The sequence below is a fragment of the Propithecus coquereli genome, unplaced genomic scaffold, assembly GCF_000956105.1.
Source record: "Propithecus coquereli isolate 6110/MARCELLA unplaced genomic scaffold, Pcoq_1.0 Scaffold120, whole genome shotgun sequence".
In the NCBI taxonomy this organism is placed as follows: Eukaryota; Metazoa; Chordata; class Mammalia; order Primates; family Indriidae; genus Propithecus; species Propithecus coquereli.
The window spans coordinates 5,722,053-5,740,635 of NW_012136081.1; the positions used below are offsets into that span (position 1 = coordinate 5,722,053).

Below are 18,583 nucleotides of genomic sequence, written 5' to 3' on the forward strand. Positions count from 1 at the left end.
TGCTGTGAGCTAGGCTGACGCCACGGCACTCACCGTAGCCAGGGCAACACAGTGAGACTCTGTCTCAAAAAAAAAAAAAAAAGCTTAGGCTGATAAAAAGCAAGTCAGTGAAGACAATTTCGGCCAAAGAGATTTCTTGTTTTTTAAATTCAGTATGTACGCTTCATTTTTAAAGATTGTTAATTCCTAATTTACGTTTTTGAATAGAGCTGAGTAGAAATTTATACTGAATAAAGCAAAAATTTGCAAAGCTAGATTTATTAGGGAAGCTTAAGAGAACCTCTTATTAAGTACTCTCGTTTACTTTAGAAGAATTTATATAAATAAACCAGGGTACAAATCATTCAGTGATGAAAATCAAGTCTTTTAAATGTTTTAAGGAGCACTTTGCTAATTTAATTATGATTATTCATGGTAGTGCAGAAACTTTAAAAGAATATTTAACAGATTTTATTGCTCTAGAATACAGATTTTCACTAATAATAGCATCACCTTTTTACAAAGAATTTCAATTAGAATCTGTGTCTAACATTAAGTTCTTAGTTTATGGAAATTCTCTGAATTTTTAAACCTAGTGTTAAATGGTGCAAACATGTGAGTTTTTTTAAGCTATGATTTAGACCTACCTATTGTGCCAAGCATTTTTTTTTTCCTTTCCCTGCTCTGTTGCCTGGACTAGAGTGCAGTGGCATCATCATAGCTCACTGCAACCTCAAACTCCTGGGCTCAAGCGATCCTCCTGCCTCAGCCTCCCAAAATGCTAGGATTACAGGCTTGAGCCACCACTCCCGGCTGGCAGGTTGCCAGTGGTGTTTGAGGTCTCCTTAGTTCACATCTGTGGACCTGATGTGGCTGCGCACCCTCAGCGGTTAGGCTTATTGTAAGTAAGTGTGCTCTGTTTGTTTAACCTGTGCTACTTTCTCTTTCAGACGGGGAACTGGTGCTTTTAAATCCAGAGTGGGACTGCCTGCGCCTGCTCCTGTTATCAATAGCAAATATGGACTCAGAGAAACAGATAAACGTTTAAATAGGCTTAAAAAGTTAGGTGACAGCAGCAAAAATTCAGACAGTCAATCTGTCAGCTCTAACACTGATGCAGATACAACTCAGGAAAAAAACAATGCAAGTAAGTAAGGGAGATTTGATAAGCATATCTTTAAGTATTTTCACACAGTTTGCTTTCTAAAGTGTGCTTCAGTAGTTTTAAACTTTTAAATATTGAGAGAAACCGGGACCCATGAGCGTTGGCAGCACTGCAAGGTTCTCGAAATGATTTGAGTACTAAGGCACACTCTGTATCCCAACTCCAAATTCAGTATCATACTCTAGACTGTTTTTCTTGATTGCTTGGTAACTGGATATTGAGTTCTTCATATGTTCCAGGGTCATCATATGTTTGAGAAAATCATTTTCAAGGTGTTAGTGACACTTTAATGATACCATTAGGCCCTACAAAAAGACAAAGGACTGTGTAGAATCATATAGGCTTATACATGTTCCAGTGTCTATCCAGGCTGTTTGGAAAAGATGATGGACTTAGGGAATTCATAGCATCTGGCCTCAAGGCTTACACCTTCCTACACTTGGTTACCTTTTTAAAAATGAACTAACCCAATTCACCAAACCACCAATTACCAGACTCAGAATTGTGATAGAGCATTTTGAATGTTGCTATAGTATGACATGTTGTATATTAACTACTACATAAAATAGGAAGAGAGATGAAAAGGAGAAAAAACCAAGCTTGGAGATAACAGTTGTTTGTGGGGACAAGATCTAATGGAAACTGGAAAAAGAGAATGAAGAATAAACAAAGAAAATAAAGAGAAGAAAATCTAAATGGGCAAAGGAAAACATCATGTTTGGGGAGCTTTCAAGTACTGGAACCATTCTAATTGCTACTGTTTTTCTGGGTAACACCAGTTTTCTGTAGTTGCCACTAAAGCAGTAGAATCTTCAGTCTGACTTGTCTCTGAGAGAGGCAGAAGTTGTAAAGTCTCACTTCGTGATTCCCAAAGTATGCCTGTATTGGCACTTTAAACGTCTAGTAAGACTTCTTAGCACTCAGGAAGCCAGCCCTCTGAGATACTGATTATTTTAGGCTCTTCTCCCTACTTTCAGATGTTCTCAGCCCAACACTGGGTGCTCCCTTCCCCTACAGAACATCCTGAAGAAAAGGGACGGTGTCTCCCATGATGGTGAATGTCACTGCCGTGAATTCCTGAATCTGCCTGCTGCTGGGAGCCAGAGGCCATGTGTAACCTCTGTAGTGGAAAAGCAGTACTGTAGTCCTATTCTAGTCTTTTTAGTTAATGTTCAAAGTGAACAAAAAAAGAAGAGTTAGTCAATCATTCACTGTTGACTGTTGATTCTAATAATAAATGCAGTGTAATGAACATTTGTTTTCTGAGTCTGGTTCCTTGGTGAAACTGGAGACTTCTGAAGCCCATTTTGTAAATGCATACATGAAAACATTTAAAAGCCAGGCATGATGGCACGTACCCGTAATCCAGCTACTTGGGAGGCTGAGGCAGGAGGATCACCTGAGCCTAGGAGTTCAATACCAGCTTGGGCAACATGGTGAGACCTTGTCTCTTTTTAAAAAAACAAAAACACACACACACTTAGGTATGTGCTGCCATCTGTACATGGAAGTGACCACAAAGCTACCCACGTTGAATGGCTCTGTGATGTACATGTGTTTTGTGCTTTTGTGCATTGACTTTATTACTAGTGTGTAGATACTGAACTTAGTATACTGCTTAGTTTAAAAGATCAAAATCCAAATAATGTTTGGAAGGTGTTGCATCTACTAATACATAGCCATTTATTAATAAATATTAAACCAAATATTGGGAAATATTTATTAATAAACCAAATAGTTATTAAGATTCTGCTAGTTCTTGAAAAGATACAAAGATGTTCAAGACTCAGGCTCTTCCCTCAGGAGCTTATGCCTTAGCTCCAGGGTAAGATGAGCGTATTAGTTACTACACAGAGCAGACTAGAAATGTCAGTTTCTCAAGTTTAGAGGGACTAGATGATCCCTTTGGGCTGTAGTTCTCAGCATTACAGCATAGAAATACAGCCCTTTGCAGTGACTGCTTACATTGGGGTGCTTGCTTTATTCAAATTACCTCTGCAGCATGATTGGAGTAATCTGAGGGCTGGTGTGACTAACATCGAGGTTATGGACAGATAGGTAGAGATGGCTCAGTGCTCTGGAGCTCGAGGCTCACTCATCTCTAAGACCCTTGTATATTCAATCATGTTCACGTGAGGATTTTCTCAAGTTCTTGTATTCTCTTAGGCTATATTTCTTTTGGTGTTTATGTCTCAACCATACCCTCTACCTCTGAAAGAAAAGCTTTTGGAAACTGCAGCTGGTAGCAAAGCCAGAGTTGGCAGAGCTCCTTTCCCAGGGTCAGCAGGTGCATGTTGTGTGTATAGGTGCTGAGCGCTTTTAATTTGTGTGATTGCTCATCTTTATCCTGCAGTTCACTTATAATTTAGCAGCTGATAAGAGGACCAGCTTTCTTTGAACAGCATGTATAAATAAATATTTCTACCTAGTTAGAAGAAAAAATATTTCCTCCTTCCATGCATGTGCTTTTTTAGAAGGTGTCTTGAGAACTACAGCTTGTTTGCTTTAGCATCCAGGAGTGGAGACAACAAGGAATCCATTTTCACAAATGCAGTCCACAGGTCTGAAATATTATGCAATTATTGGAGTATTCTAGTTTTTCCAGCCTCTTGTGCCTTGCTGGCTGGGCTGCCCCTTTATTAGTGCTGTGATACGGGATGTGAGACCAGAGGCTCTTGAGCAGTGTGGGAAGATGTGGACACAGGCCCTGCAGGTACCACAAGTCGGGACAAGCCCCAGAAGACTCAGCCAGTAGGAGAAGTTCTTCATAACTAAGGAGCATCTGTCCTAGACATAACAAGCAGGGGCACCAGTTCTCACTATCTCACCCATCACTGACATCACTAATTAATCAGAACATTTTTCTGCTAAGTCTACAGGCTGCTTCAAAGTTCCTTCCAGCACCCTGTTCCAGGTAGCCAGACCGTGTTGGTCACATTAGAGGAAAGCTACTTGTGCCTAGTAAACTCCTAGAGACTGAAGTCTGTAAAGTCCCATTGAGGGTTTTCTGGATTCTCAAGTTCTAGAGATGCTAAACTGCGTGTGCCCCGTATGTTATCTTGGTTCACATTGATAGTGTGCATTTCCTGTGCAATCTGAGCACTTGGGAAGGCTTTGGTGTCATTTTGCAGCTCTTACATCTGCTTGTAACTCTTGATGCCACACTGCCTTATGAATTTGAGGACACCCTGGAATGACCATGATAGTCATGCAGTGGGTCCCTTATCTGTGAGTTATGATACCATAGTAATTCAGTGGCATACCTTATAAGCAGCATAGCAGTGATTAAAAACTAGGGATCTTGATTTGAGCCACAGGCCTAAGTTCAAGTCCCATCCCTGCCACATACCAGATGGATGATCTTAGGCATGCTAGTCCATGTGAGCTTGGTTTTCACAAGGATTTAATAGCACTTCAAGGGTTTTTGTTAGGATTGACGTCATACTAATTTGGCCATTTTGCACAGCACCTATCATATATAGTAATTGCTAAGAAGGATGTGTATCCCCATCTGAAATTACCATCCAAGTTTATGCATTTGGGATTTGTCCCAGCCACTAGGAGAAGATAATCACATAAGGTGTATTAGTGCTGAAGCAAGGGTGTAACCACAGGCATATCTTGTCTCCACTGGTGCGTAATCCTTAGTATCTTGATAGACTTTTAAAAATTACTGACTTTTGGTTTGTCATTGTGGCCATAGTTTTCCTCACTGTCTGAAATTCTCAACCCCACCACCATCCCCCAAGGACAGCATAGCACCGTCTTTGGACAGTGAAGGACTCTTGGCACTCTGTTGGACTCTCATCTTAGTCACATTGCTCACATTTCTCTTGCCTGGTTTATCTGTGTCTTTTTTGGCCTTTGCCTTGATGAGCATACCTTTTGACTAGGCTTTTGATGAAGTAATGCTTTTCAAACAAAAGGAGAATACGGTGATAAATGTACAACCATACAAGTGCAATCTCTACTGAAGTAATACATAGCATCAAAGGCAGTCCATTTTGTGCTCAGTTTAGACACAAACACGTGAAAGAGCTTTGGTATACTACTGCCAACAGTGAATCTTTTGGCAGGAGGGATGGGACGGAGAGAGCCTGGATTCAGAATCACCACAAAATAGGATTTCATCTAATGGATAAAAATAAGAAGTGCCAAGTAAGGAGAGTCTTGGGTCCTGTGAGAATACATAGGAAGGATACCCTGTCTTTCCGAAAAAGCCCCAAAAGGCTCCCTGAAAGAGGTGTGGCCTAAGCTGAGTCTTAGGGAGATGAGAAGTTCACCAAGTGAGGCATGTTCAGAGCAGAGGGACTTCCATGCAATGATATGGTCAAGTGGAGGACTTGAATAAAAGTTGACTGTACTCCAGCGCCATCACTGGAGTACAAGGTGGGAAGGAGAGATGTGACCAGAGTTTTAAATTTTAGACTTTATTCTTAGGGCATTAGGGTACTACTGACAGGTTTAAAGCCCAGAAATGACATGATATACTGGGAAAATCCTTCTGGCTACACAGTAGATAACAAGATTGTTGGGAGAGAGAGCAAGCAGACATACATAGTTCAGGCAGGAGACCGTGGCATTTGGGACAGGGAAGAGTGGATGGGTTGCAGTGACGTTGCAGGGGTGGACTCCATAGGATGTGGTGACTGGATGAGACAGGGAAAGTGAGAGTGAAGAATGACCTCTAGTTTTCTGGTCAGGCAGCTGGGCAGATGGTGGTTGTACTGCCTAAGATGGAGAACTTGGAAGGGGAAGCTTTCAGGGGACTTGACGGTGAGCTCAGCCTAAGCATGTTGACTGTGAGGGGCTTAGAGACAGCTTCAGTCAGCATTGGTGATCTGGATCTATCATTTAGGAGAGTGGCTAGAGAAAGGAGTTAGGGAATTGTCAGCATGTAAGTGGTAATTGGCTGTGGGGCCGTGGGTGCTTATCAGCTGGGGGGGGGGGCGGCCCAAGGAATGATAGTCTACGGGCAGGTGGAGGGGGAGTGCTAGGGATGGGGCAAGGAAGCCCAGGGGAGTGTGCTCGTTGACAGCCTAAGGAAGAGAGAACTTCTCAAGAAAAATTGGTTATCAGTGTCACATTCAGAGAAATGATGGGCTGAGAAGTGTTCATTGGATTTTATAACGAGGTCATCAGATTGGCAGGTGCCGTCGTGTTGGAGGGGCAGACGGGATCCAGGTTGCAGGGGATTGCGGTGGAGAACGTCATACGTGATCACTGAGTAGGGGTGATTGCAGGTATGTATTAAGAATGGTATGGAAAGAGGAAGAATAAGATTGAGAACCACTTAGCTTGCTCAAACATCAGTCCTTGAAGAGGCACAGGGTGAGTGAAGGCACATCATGGCCACACTTGGGAAAACCAAGCAAATGGCGCCAGACAAATGCAGTTGTGTCCTAGGTTTTGCCTGGAAACAAGCAAAACACTAGTGCCTATTTATATTAACTGTGCATCTACTCAGTCCACCTTGTAGGCAAGCCATGTAAGCATAAAGTCCTTTAACAAAAGAATTCCCCTAAACATCCTGATGTTAAAAAATATTTTCTACCAAGTAGTTCCGTATAATTCCAGTTCATAATAAATCACTCGTTCTCAAACTGGATGGTACTCAAACTTCACTACTCCTCTAAAATAAGTTGCCCCCTTGTTAGCAGCCCACATGTATAAGTGTGTTCTTGGTTCAATCATTGGAGCTCTTCGCAATGAATTCTGGTAGTGTAGGTACCCTGAAGCCATTTATGATCCAATCTCTGAGTACAGAGCCTTCTATTCTTGGTGGTTTGATATTTTTGGAATGCTTGTTATGCATTCTTGCTCCTCTCTCAATAAAAACTAATGGTAACTTACTTGCTTAGCCAGGCAGAAGGAATGGCAGTTGCCCTGGCAACCCTCAGGCATGTTGGAAGCGACAAACTTTCTCCGCAGGATCCTGATCCTTTCTCTGGGCCGGCAGTGTGCTGGCCTTACCCATGTGCCTTGTTCTTGTTCTCCCTGTTTTCTGGTGAGAGGTGGTGAAAGTTAATTCGGTCATTTTGGCTTCCCTAGTGAAGGGAACATCCTTAAAGGATGTGTTGATCAGGAAGAGGTTTTTGAAGTGGGAGATGCGGGAACTAAGTAATTGAGAAATTGACTTGTGTAAAATTATAAATAATAGTTCAGAATGTAAATGTAGAGGAAAAAAATAGCAGAAAGTCACTGGCAAGGCCAGAGACTCACTGCAGTCAGCTTACACTTGAGTCACACGTAAAGCCTTTGAGAAGTTATTGCAACCTTTCTGTATCCTTGTCCTGGAGGAAAGAAGTAGTGTGCCTTTTGTCCTGAAGCGTGGCATTCTAGCAGCGTGCCGCAGCTCTCTTTCAGTTCGACTGTCGGCTTCAGGCAGTCACCGAATGGATGGGCCCCCGTCAGTCCTGCAGCTCAGTGATCACTGAGCCGATCTGACAGCTCAGTCATCTTCTGGTCCTCACAGACGTGAAGGGAACGACTAACGATAATCAGCACTTTTTGGTAGTGACAGTGTACTTTCTGGAGTAACAAAATACGGATCTTAGGATCTGTTTTTCTTGTTTGAAACCATTGTAATAGAATTTGTCTCTTAGAGCCTATTAGTAACATATTTCAACATATTTCTGTCCTGTATTACTGGCCAAGTACTGTACTTACTTCGGGTTAATGAGTAATGGGTTTTAGAAACATACTTAAAATGACAATTTTAAGAAGAGTTTGTGAAAGAAAAGAAAACCATGATTTTTACTTAGCTTTTCTTCAAATCTTCCATGTGGGAAAACACTAAATCAAGAGAAAAAGGCCTTCGTTTGGACCAGCATCATGACAGATTAAGGAGAAGCTTAAAGTGAAATCTAGGTCCCTGCTGTGCTAAAAGCTCCTAACTTATCTCAAAAATGAATAGATGCCTATAAATTAGAAAGAGAACTTCAAAGAAAAGCTGTATAGGGAATGTGTGTGTGCCGGCAAAATCTGAACTGGTGTCTGTTTTCCACGTCTGTATAATCGAAACATACTATAGCTAATAGTCTGGTTTAGGACATTGTTTTGTTGAACCCTGCTGTGTTGCCAAGGCTGTTTTTCACCTTTTTTTTTTTTTTTTAAACCTTACAGCTTCTAACCGAAAATCTTCCGTTGGTGTGAAAAAGAACAGCAAGAGCAGAACGTTAACAAGGCAGTCTGTGTCGAGAATTCCCACCTCTTCCAGCTCTACCTCATCCAAGCTAACTCACATAAATAATTCCAGGGTACCAAAGAAACTGAAAAAGCCTGCAAAGCCTTTACTCTCAAAGATAAAATTAAGAAATCATTGCAAGCGGCTGGAGCAAAAGAATGCTTCAAGAAAACTCGAAATGGGAAATTTAGTACTTAAAGAGCCTAAAGTAGTTCTGTATAAAAATTTGCCCATTAAAAATGATAAGGAGCCGGAGGGACCAGCCCAAGCTGCGGTTGCTAGCGGGTGCTTGACCAGGCACGCAGCACGAGAACACAGACAGAATCCTGTACGAGGTGCTCATTCGCAGGGGGAGGGCTCGCCCTGCACCTACATAACCCGGCGGTCAGTGAGGACAAGAACGAGTCTGCAGGAGGCCTCTGACATCAAGCTTGAACCAGATACGTTGGATGGCTATAAAAACAGTGTGGCGGAATCTTGCCCCGACAGCGTGGAGCAGCCAGCTCCCGCGGTGCAGGAAGAAGAACCGGCTCATGAGACTGCACAAAAGGGTGAGACAAAGTGTCACAAAAGTGACACTGGCGTGTCCAGAAAGAAGTCACGACAAGGAAAACTTGTGAAGCAGTTTGCAAAAATAGAGGAATCCACTCCGATGCATGATTCTCCGGGGGAAGACGATGCGGTGCCAGGTCTGATGGGACCCCATTCTGCCCAGGGCGAGCACAGTGGCACGACAGGTGTGCCTGTGAGCTATGCAGACTGTGCTCCTCCTCCTGTCGGTTGTGCGGTGGTTACATCAGATAGCTTCAAAACAAAAGACGGCTTTAGAACTGCAAAAAGTAAAAAGAAGAGGCGCATTACAAGGTATGATGCACAGCTGATCCTAGAAAATAACTCTGGGATTCCCAAATTGACTCTTCGGAGGCGTCACGACAGCAGCAGCAAGACAAATGACCAAGAGGGTGACGGAATGAATTCTTCAAAAATAAGCATCAAGTTAAGTAAAGACCATGAAAATGATAATAATCTCTACGTAGCAAAGCTTAATAATGGATTTAACTCAGGATCAGGCAGTAGTTCTACAAAATTAAAAATCCAGCTAAAGCGGGATGAGGAAAGTAGGGGGTCTTATGCAGAGGGGCTTCATGAAAATGGGGTGTGCTGTAGCGACCCTCTTTCTCTCCTGGAGTCTGGAATGGAGGTGGATGAGTACAGTCAGTATGAGGAAGAAAGTACAGATGATTCCTCCTCTTCCGAGGGAGATGAAGAGGAAGATGACTATGATGATGACTTTGAAGATGATTTTATTCCTCTTCCTCCAGCTAAGCGATTGAGGCTCATAGTTGGAAAAGACTCTATAGATATTGACATTTCTTCAAGGAGAAGAGAAGATCAGTCTTTAAGGCTTAATGCATAAGCTCTTGGTCTTAATTTGACCTGGGATAACTGCTTCAAAGAAATAAAAAATTCCAGTCAATTATTCCTCAACTGAAACATTTTAGTGGCAGCACTTCTATTGTCTCTTCACTTATCAGCATAATATTGTAGAAAGTGTACAGCATACTGACTCTTCTTAAGTCTGATTTGTGCAAATTTTTATCGTACTTTTTAAATAGCCTTCTTACGTGCAATTCTGAGTTAGAGGTAAAGCCCTGTTGTAAAATAAAGGCTCAAGCAAAATTGTACAGTGACAGCAACTTTCCACACAGGACGTTGAAAACAATAATGTGGCTACACAATTTTTTTTTTTTTAACTTTAAGAGCATCAGTTGGCTCTTTAATATGTGTCTAAATAATAATTTAAAACAAATCATAGTAGCAGCATATTAAGATTTTCTAGTATGCTAATATCACCAGCAACGATCTTTGGCTTTTTGATTTATTTGCTAGATGTTTCCCCTCCTTGGAGTTTGTCAGTTTCACACTGTTTGCTGGCCCAGGTGTACTGTTTGTGGCCTTTGTTAATATAGCAAACCATTGGTTGGGAGTCAAATTGGTTTCTTTAAAAAAAAAAAAAATACATTTACACGCGTGACAGCTCACTTTTCAGTACATTATATGTGCAAAGGTAGCAGTGTGCAGGATGAGTTTCGATACGGCGTATTTATTGCTTGTCATGTAAATTAAAGACCTTGTATTTAACTCTTTTCAATCCTTTTAGATAAAATTGTTCTTTGCAAGAATGATTGGTGCTTATTTTTTCAAAATTTGCTGTGAACAATGTGATGACAACAGGCAGCGTTTATCTGATGAACTACAGCTATCTTAATTTGGGTCTTCAAGTTTTCTGTTGCACTTGTAAAATGCTACAAGGAATATTAAAAAAATCTATTCACTTTAACTTATAATAGTTTATGAAATAAAAACATGAGTCACAGCTTTTGTTCTGTGGTAACCTATAAAATGTTTGTCTTTGAAATTCAGTGTAAACAACTGAGAACAATGTATATGTTGTAAATATTTGTGTGTTGTGAGAAATTTTTGTCATAAGAAATTAAAAGAACTTACCAGGAAGGTTTTTAAGTTTAGAAATATTCATGCCAATAAAATAGGAAATTATAAATATATAGTTTTAAGCACTGCATCAGTGGGAGTTCTTGGCTTATGTTAGTTTATTATGAAAATATCAAAGATTTTTTGACTATATTTTCAGTGAAACAAAAGAGTCAGATTTAATTTGTTTTTTGAAGCACTTTGAGAAGAGAAATTAATTTTAAGTAACTTAATGAGAGCAAATTTTTGATTACTACTTTATGTTCAATACCAGGCTCTTTTCATTTCTCTGGATTACTTTACAAATCACGGGGCAAAGGATTTGGGAATATAAGTCTGTAACAGGTGTTTGACACCAGTGGGTCTCTATTTCTGGGAAATGTGTGTGTGTACTTTCAGATACAGTGTTCCTAAGTAAAATCCATTTAGGGGATTTGTATAGTATCTATAGAAAAGTAGCCCATGTCTTAAAATATTAAAAGGAATCTGCAGGTAATGAAAAGTCCAATGGAGAAAAACCTCAATGCTTAGTGTTACTACTAATTGATTCCTACCAGTTTGCAGGTTTGAGGGACATTATTTAAATTAAGCTCCTTAAACCTCTTGCCCATAGGTTCCAAATAGAAATTAATAAGGTTCATTAAAAGTTTTTAAAGTTTAGGTTGTTTTCGCCTATGTTCTCCAAGGAATTACTTCCGTAGTCTTACATGGTCTCATCCTTGTTTGTTATGGTGCAGTCTAATTCCTCAGGTATTAATTTGGAAGCACATAGTAGACTTCCTTCCACCCACAGCCCCTTCTGCTGCATCTGGAGGTCGTCACCTCATGAGGTGTGGCAGCCACAGCCAGTCCTCTTGGGCTCCCTGTGTAGAAGCATGAGACCCTGTGTCTGGAGAGTGCTGGAGGGCAGTGGGGCGCCTCTTCTTTCCCTACCTTAGTTGGGGGTGTTTTGAAGAGTTTCAGAGACTAACACTTTATTTGAATACCACCAATAGCCATTTCAGGAATTTCCATCTTAAGAAAAAAGTAACAATACATTTCCCATTTTTCTTCATTTTTAAGCTTAATTTTAGTAACTTATTTATGATATTTTAATTTTATTGTGGCCTCGTCTTTTGAGGCTGACCTTCCCATGGGTCTCAGAGCAGTGACATTTGGTGACGAATCACTGCCTCTCAGGAGTTGGTATGCACAAGCACTCAGCAGCCACTGTTGATGCCTTCTAGGGAAACCTAATTTCCGTTTTTAAAGGTAGGGGCCTCCGAACTGTTCTAGATCTGCTGTAGAACTTCACTGTGCGGAATGGTGAAATCCACACACTGTTGACCAGTTTGGAAGAGGTTGCATCAATAAAACTTTTAGCTTGAGCTTATGCAATGATTCGTTAAGATTTTGGCATTGTAAGAATTAGGAAATGATCATAGAAATATATGTAAAGTATTCAATTTTCAATCATTTTTCAAATTACTGTTTTAAATTGTTTTGCTGAGTTGTAATACTTTTGAGATACAATGTATTCCTTGTACTGAAAGAATGAAAGGACTTTTTCAGCATTTGAGGTAAGTTCTTTAACGTTTCATTAAAAACATTTTTTACAAATATTTTGTACATGCACTTGCAGTATTGAGGTTAATCATTTTAATAAATTCGGAAATTAAAACAGTTTGGCCGGTGTTCGCTGTATCTGAAAAGAAAAAATCAAAAGTGGTGACTTCAAGAAGTGTTCATGTAAAATACAGAATCAAAGTTTCTAAAGCTTTTCACTATCTCTGAGTGTTGAGTTCTCTACTCCCTGGTCTTCTCTTGTTTCTTGTGCCACTCAGTCTTCTCTCAGCAGGGAGACTCCTTTTTAAGTTACATACCCTTCTAGCCCTTGAACTCAAGAAATACTTGCCCTCGAATGGAACAAAATAACATTTGGGTGCTTTTACAATCCATTTAATGGTTTCTAGTTACTGGTTTTCCCCCCTCACTGTATTGGACAAAACTAGCAGCATATCCAGAATTAGCATGGGTCCTTCTTTCTGCCATTTACTGTTGCAAAACCTATTTGGAAGGAAGGAAATATGACTGGTATAGGAATCAGGAAATGAATTTGCCCAGCTCTGCAACATCTGAGTAGCCCTGAGCAAGCAGCTTAATCTCTAAATCTTTTCTAGCACCTAGCACAATTCTCAGAAGTTAGTGTGGACACTGGGTCCTGTCACCAGTTAAGTTTCAGGCTGAACCGCATTCACTTTTTGTGGGGGGAGGACAGAGTTTCACTCTTGCCCGGGATAGAGTGCAGTGGCATGATCATAGCTCGCTGCAACCTCACACTACGGAGCTTAACTTATTCTCCCAAGTAGCTAGGACTACAGGCATGTGCTACAACGACTGGCTAATTTTTCTATTTTTAGTAGAGACAGGGTCTTCCTCTTGCTCAGGCTGGTCTCAAACTCCTGACCTCGAGCAATCGTACTTTGTCTTCCCAGAGTACTAGGTTTACAGGTGTGAGTCACCGTGCCTAGCCCTGCATCCACTCTTGAGGATAATCTGGGTGAATGGTACAGACCAGGCAAAGCGTTGACTTTTCCTAATTGATCAAAATACCTGACCAAACTTGGGTTTCCAGTATGGAAAAGGCTAAAACATGACAATAAGAAATTAAAAGAACTTACCAGGAAGGTTTTTAAGTTTAGAAATATTCATGCCAATAAAATAGGAAATTATAAATATATAGTTTTAAGCACTGCATCAGTGGGAGTTCTTGGCTTATGTTAGTTTATTATGAAAATATCAAAGATTTTTTGACTATATTTTCAGTGAAACAAAAGAGTCAGATTTAATTTGTTTTTTGAAGCACTTTGAGAAGAGAAATTAATTTTAAGTAACTTAATGAGAGCAAATTTTTGATTACTACTTTATGTTCAATACCAGGCTCTTTTCATTTCTCTGGATTACTTTACAAATCACGGGGCAAAGGATTTGGGAATATAAGTCTGTAACAGGTGTTTGACACCAGTGGGTCTCTATTTCTGGGAAATGTGTGTGTGTACTTTCAGATACAGTGTTCCTAAGTAAAATCCATTTAGGGGATTTGTATAGTATCTATAGAAAAGTAGCCCATGTCTTAAAATATTAAAAGGAATCTGCAGGTAATGAAAAGTCCAATGGAGAAAAACCTCAATGCTTAGTGTTACTACTAATTGATTCCTACCAGTTTGCAGGTTTGAGGGACATTATTTAAATTAAGCTCCTTAAACCTCTTGCCCATAGGTTCCAAATAGAAATTAATAAGGTTCATTAAAAGTTTTTAAAGTTTAGGTTGTTTTCGCCTATGTTCTCCAAGGAATTACTTCCGTAGTCTTACATGGTCTCATCCTTGTTTGTTATGGTGCAGTCTAATTCCTCAGGTATTAATTTGGAAGCACATAGTAGACTTCCTTCCACCCACAGCCCCTTCTGCTGCATCTGGAGGTCGTCACCTCATGAGGTGTGGCAGCCACAGCCAGTCCTCTTGGGCTCCCTGTGTAGAAGCATGAGACCCTGTGTCTGGAGAGTGCTGGAGGGCAGTGGGGCGCCGCCTCTTTCCCTACCTTAGTTGGGGGTGTTTTGAAGAGTTTCAGAGACTAACACTTTATTTGAATACCACCAATAGCCATTTCAGGAATTTCCATCTTAAGAAAAAAGTAACAATACATTTCCCATTTTTCTTCATTTTTAAGCTTAATTTTAGTAACTTATTTATGATATTTTAATTTTATTGTGGCCTCGTCTTTTGAGGCTGACCTTCCCATGGGTCTCAGAGCAGTGACATTTGGTGACGAATCACTGCCTCTCAGGAGTTGGTATGCACAAGCACTCAGCAGCCACTGTTGATGCCTTCTAGGGAAACCTAATTTCCGTTTTTAAAGGTAGGGGCCTCCGAACTGTTCTAGATCTGCTGTAGAACTTCACTGTGCGGAATGGTGAAATCCACACACTGTTGACCAGTTTGGAAGAGGTTGCATCAATAAAACTTTTAGCTTGAGCTTATGCAATGATTCGTTAAGATTTTGGCATTGTAAGAATTAGGAAATGATCATAGAAATATATGTAAAGTATTCAATTTTCAATCATTTTTCAAATTACTGTTTTAAATTGTTTTGCTGAGTTGTAATACTTTTGAGATACAATGTATTCCTTGTACTGAAAGAATGAAAGGACTTTTTCAGCATTTGAGGTAAGTTCTTTAACGTTTCATTAAAAACATTTTTTACAAATATTTTGTACATGCACTTGCAGTATTGAGGTTAATCATTTTAATAAATTCGGAAATTAAAACAGTTTGGCCGGTGTTCGCTGTATCTGAAAAGAAAAAATCAAAAGTGGTGACTTCAAGAAGTGTTCATGTAAAATACAGAATCAAAGTTTCTAAAGCTTTTCACTATCTCTGAGTGTTGAGTTCTCTACTCCCTGGTCTTCTCTTGTTTCTTGTGCCACTCAGTCTTCTCTCAGCAGGGAGACTCCTTTTTAAGTTACATACCCTTCTAGCCCTTGAACTCAAGAAATACTTGCCCTCAAATGGAACAAAATAACATTTGGGTGCTTTTACAATCCATTTAATGGTTTCTAGTTACTGGTTTTCCCCCCTCACTGTATTGGACAAAACTAGCAGCATATCCAGAATTAGCATGGGTCCTTCTTTCTGCCATTTACTGTTGCAAAACCTATTTGGAAGGAAGGAAATATGACTGGTATAGGAATCAGGAAATGAATTTGCCCAGCTCTGCAACATCTGAGTAGCCCTGAGCAAGCAGCTTAATCTCTAAATCTTTTCTAGCACCTAGCACAATTCTCAGAAGTTAGTGTGGACACTGGGTCCTGTCACCAGTTAAGTTTCAGGCTGAACCGCATTCACTTTTTGTGGGGGGAGGACAGAGTTTCACTCTTGCCCGGGATAGAGTGCAGTGGCATGATCATAGCTCGCTGCAACCTCACACTACGGAGCTTAACTTATTCTCCCAAGTAGCTAGGACTACAGGCATGTGCTACAACGACTGGCTAATTTTTCTATTTTTAGTAGAGACAGGGTCTTCCTCTTGCTCAGGCTGGTCTCAAACTCCTGACCTCGAGCAATCGTACTTTGTCTTCCCAGAGTACTAGGTTTACAGGTGTGAGTCACCGTGCCTAGCCCTGCATCCACTCTTGAGGATAATCTGGGTGAATGGTACAGACCAGGCAAAGCGTTGACTTTTCCTAATTGATCAAAATACCTGACCAAACTTGGGTTTCCAGTATGGAAAAGGCTAAAACATGACAGACCTGTTAAGTACTTGGGCATCTAATACAGCATCTCGGGTTTTCTCTCTACCCCTTTCCAACAGCTAATGGCAGCTAGCTTGCCCGGAGCCCTTGTATGACTTATTTCTCAAATGCCACCTTTCTGTCCCTGACCTGCACACCGTAGTGTACTCAGCTGCAGAATCCCGAGGCTCTGGAGCAAGGTGTGAACAAGCTGCCAGCCTCAGGGCCCTTTTTGTAGCCCGTTACTGCGAGCGTGGCCCTCACACTCAAGGTAAGGTCTCCAGTTGTCTTCTCCCTTTCTGATGTCCTGCAGCACATGAACATTCCTTATGTTTACTGGTGATGGAACCTGGAGGAAAAGTGAATTTTGATTCTTGAAGGAGCATGAGGATTGGTGGGAAGCGGCAGGTGTGTGAATGGCCAGGATTGGGAAGGGGGCCCCCCGATTATTCTGCCTCCACTCCTCTTCTCCGCCACTCACGTTCTCCCGGGGCACTAAGCTTACAAATGTTCATGGAAACGGAAAGCCACTAGTCCAGAGGACGGACAGACTGCAAGCTCATGGTTTTTTTAATGTTCTGAAAAAGTCAAATCTGTTACCAGATCCTACGTTCTCCTTGTCAGATTTGTGAGTTTTTCTGGTAAGTAGACAGTGACTTTCATCTGTTAGAGGCAGCCCACCCTGTTGAGTGCTCCACTGAGGGGAAGCGGAGCTTGGCTGGGGCTGCGCAGGCTTGCCAGGGGGCTGGCACCAGTCCGAGACCCTGAGTGGCCTGGGTCTGGTGTGGCAGGAGTAATGTTACACTTCTTCAGTATTTTGGGGGCACATATTATGCACTTGGTGTTGAGGGGGCAAGATTGGAGTCTTCAGTGTGGGGTGAAATTAAAGCCCCGAGAGAGGGTGTCTCGGTCCATTTTGTGCTGCCATGACAACACTACAGACAACAATTTATAACCAATAGAAGTTGATTTGGCTCATGGTTCTGGAGACTGGGAAGTCCAGCATCGAGAGGTCCCTCCTGGTGAGGGCTTCGGTTGTGCGCCATCGCATGACGGGAGGCAGCCCAGGGCGACAAAGGGACAGGGAGCCTGACTTGTATCAGGAACTCCCACGATAACAGCATTAGTCCGTCCGTGAGGGCAGAGGCTCGTGACCTCCTCACCCCACAAAGGTCCCACCTTCGTGAGGATTACATTTCCAGCATGGACTTTGGGGGACAAACTCAGACCATCACAGTGAGATAACTAGGAAAAGAGGGCTGAGGACAGCCCCTGGGCCTGCCCTCGCTGAGGCACGGAGGGCCATAGGGAATGCTGCTCTAAGACCACTGGTCCTCTGTGACATTGGAGAGCACAGCTTGCAGCAGCACTTGGAGGAGGAGTGAGGCAGGATGGCAGCCAGGAGAGGAGGGGCCTCGCTTAAGAGACAAGCAAGTTTCACCTTTGAGATGGGAAGCTTCCACAGGGGACGTGTGTTCCGAGAAGGGACACGAAGGAGTCATTCAGCGGGGTGGGGGTGAGGGTGGTCTTCAGAGTACAGATCTGTCTTCCTTCCAAGAGGAGGAGAGGGTTACGTGCTGTGGCGGGGAAGCCAGTCCCGGGTGAGGTTTCCTTGTCTGTGGGGTAGGGGCACCTGGAACGGGAGCTGAGGCTTGAGGAGCGTGACATGTGGAACTGAGGATGGGAAAGCGAGCTGGCTGTAGAAACCTAGTATAATTCATTCAAGAAATATGTATCTGCCCATCACCTTCTAGGTACCATCAGTGTCCTGGACACCCAAGAGAGCCCAGGCTGGTGGCAGCACTTTTCTGCACGTGTGAGTCTCTCTGGCCATGGCCTTTAGCCAGGTGGGGGCCGTAGAAGATGGCAGGCTGGGGGGCATAATGTTCGGGTTGGCGGGAGAGCAGTCGGTTGAAGGGCTGTGCATGCACACAGGGAAGAGAAGGTGAGTCTGTGGGCTGAGTGGGCCACTGGCCAGGTGAAGGTGGAGGTGTAGAAAGCCTGGAGACTGCAGGCCAAGGACAGCCAACCAGTGAACAGAAGAACAAATTGGGGGACGAGGGTGGGCTCTCAGAGCGTTGGAGGGGCTGTATTTTCTGGTGATGACAAGGTCCCAGATGGGGCCTGGGGAAGAATGTTCCTGGCAATGAGAAGTCACAGTTCTGACAGATCAGGGCATTGGCAGAAAGCTTCGCAGACCACCTCCGGTACACTTGCAGTGAGCGCAGGGGACTGGGGTCCAGAGCCCTGGGAGCCAAGTAAGCGTGGCTCCGGGGTGCCACTCCCCAGACAGGCCGCCAGACAGGAACAGGCCCGTGGGGAGACAGGCAGCGGAGATACCCTCGTTGAGGTGGTGGGCACCTTGGTAAATATGTGCACAAAGGAGGTGGTCAGGCTGGGCGCGGTGGCTCACGCCTGTAATCCTAGCACTCTGGGAGGCCGAGGCGGGCAGATTGTTTGAGCTCAGGAGTTCGAGACCAGCCTGAGCAAGA

General features: G+C 42.4%; 1 protein-coding gene across 3 annotated transcripts in view; it reads left to right on the plus strand.

The window, feature by feature from the left end:
* Positions 1 to 10,510, plus strand: part of SUV420H1 (suppressor of variegation 4-20 homolog 1 (Drosophila)) — a 36,151-nt gene extending 25,641 nt beyond the window's left edge. For all 3 annotated transcript variants that reach the window (XM_012665626.1, XM_012665627.1, XM_012665628.1), the window contains 2 exons: positions 930 to 1,126; positions 8,270 to 10,510. In XM_012665626.1, the coding sequence (XP_012521080.1) occupies positions 930 to 1,126; positions 8,270 to 9,747 (1,675 nt within the window). In that variant the 3' untranslated portion in view covers positions 9,748 to 10,510. The remainder of the gene's footprint in view (positions 1 to 929; positions 1,127 to 8,269) is intronic.
* The last annotated feature ends 8,073 nt before the right edge of the window (positions 10,511 to 18,583 follow it).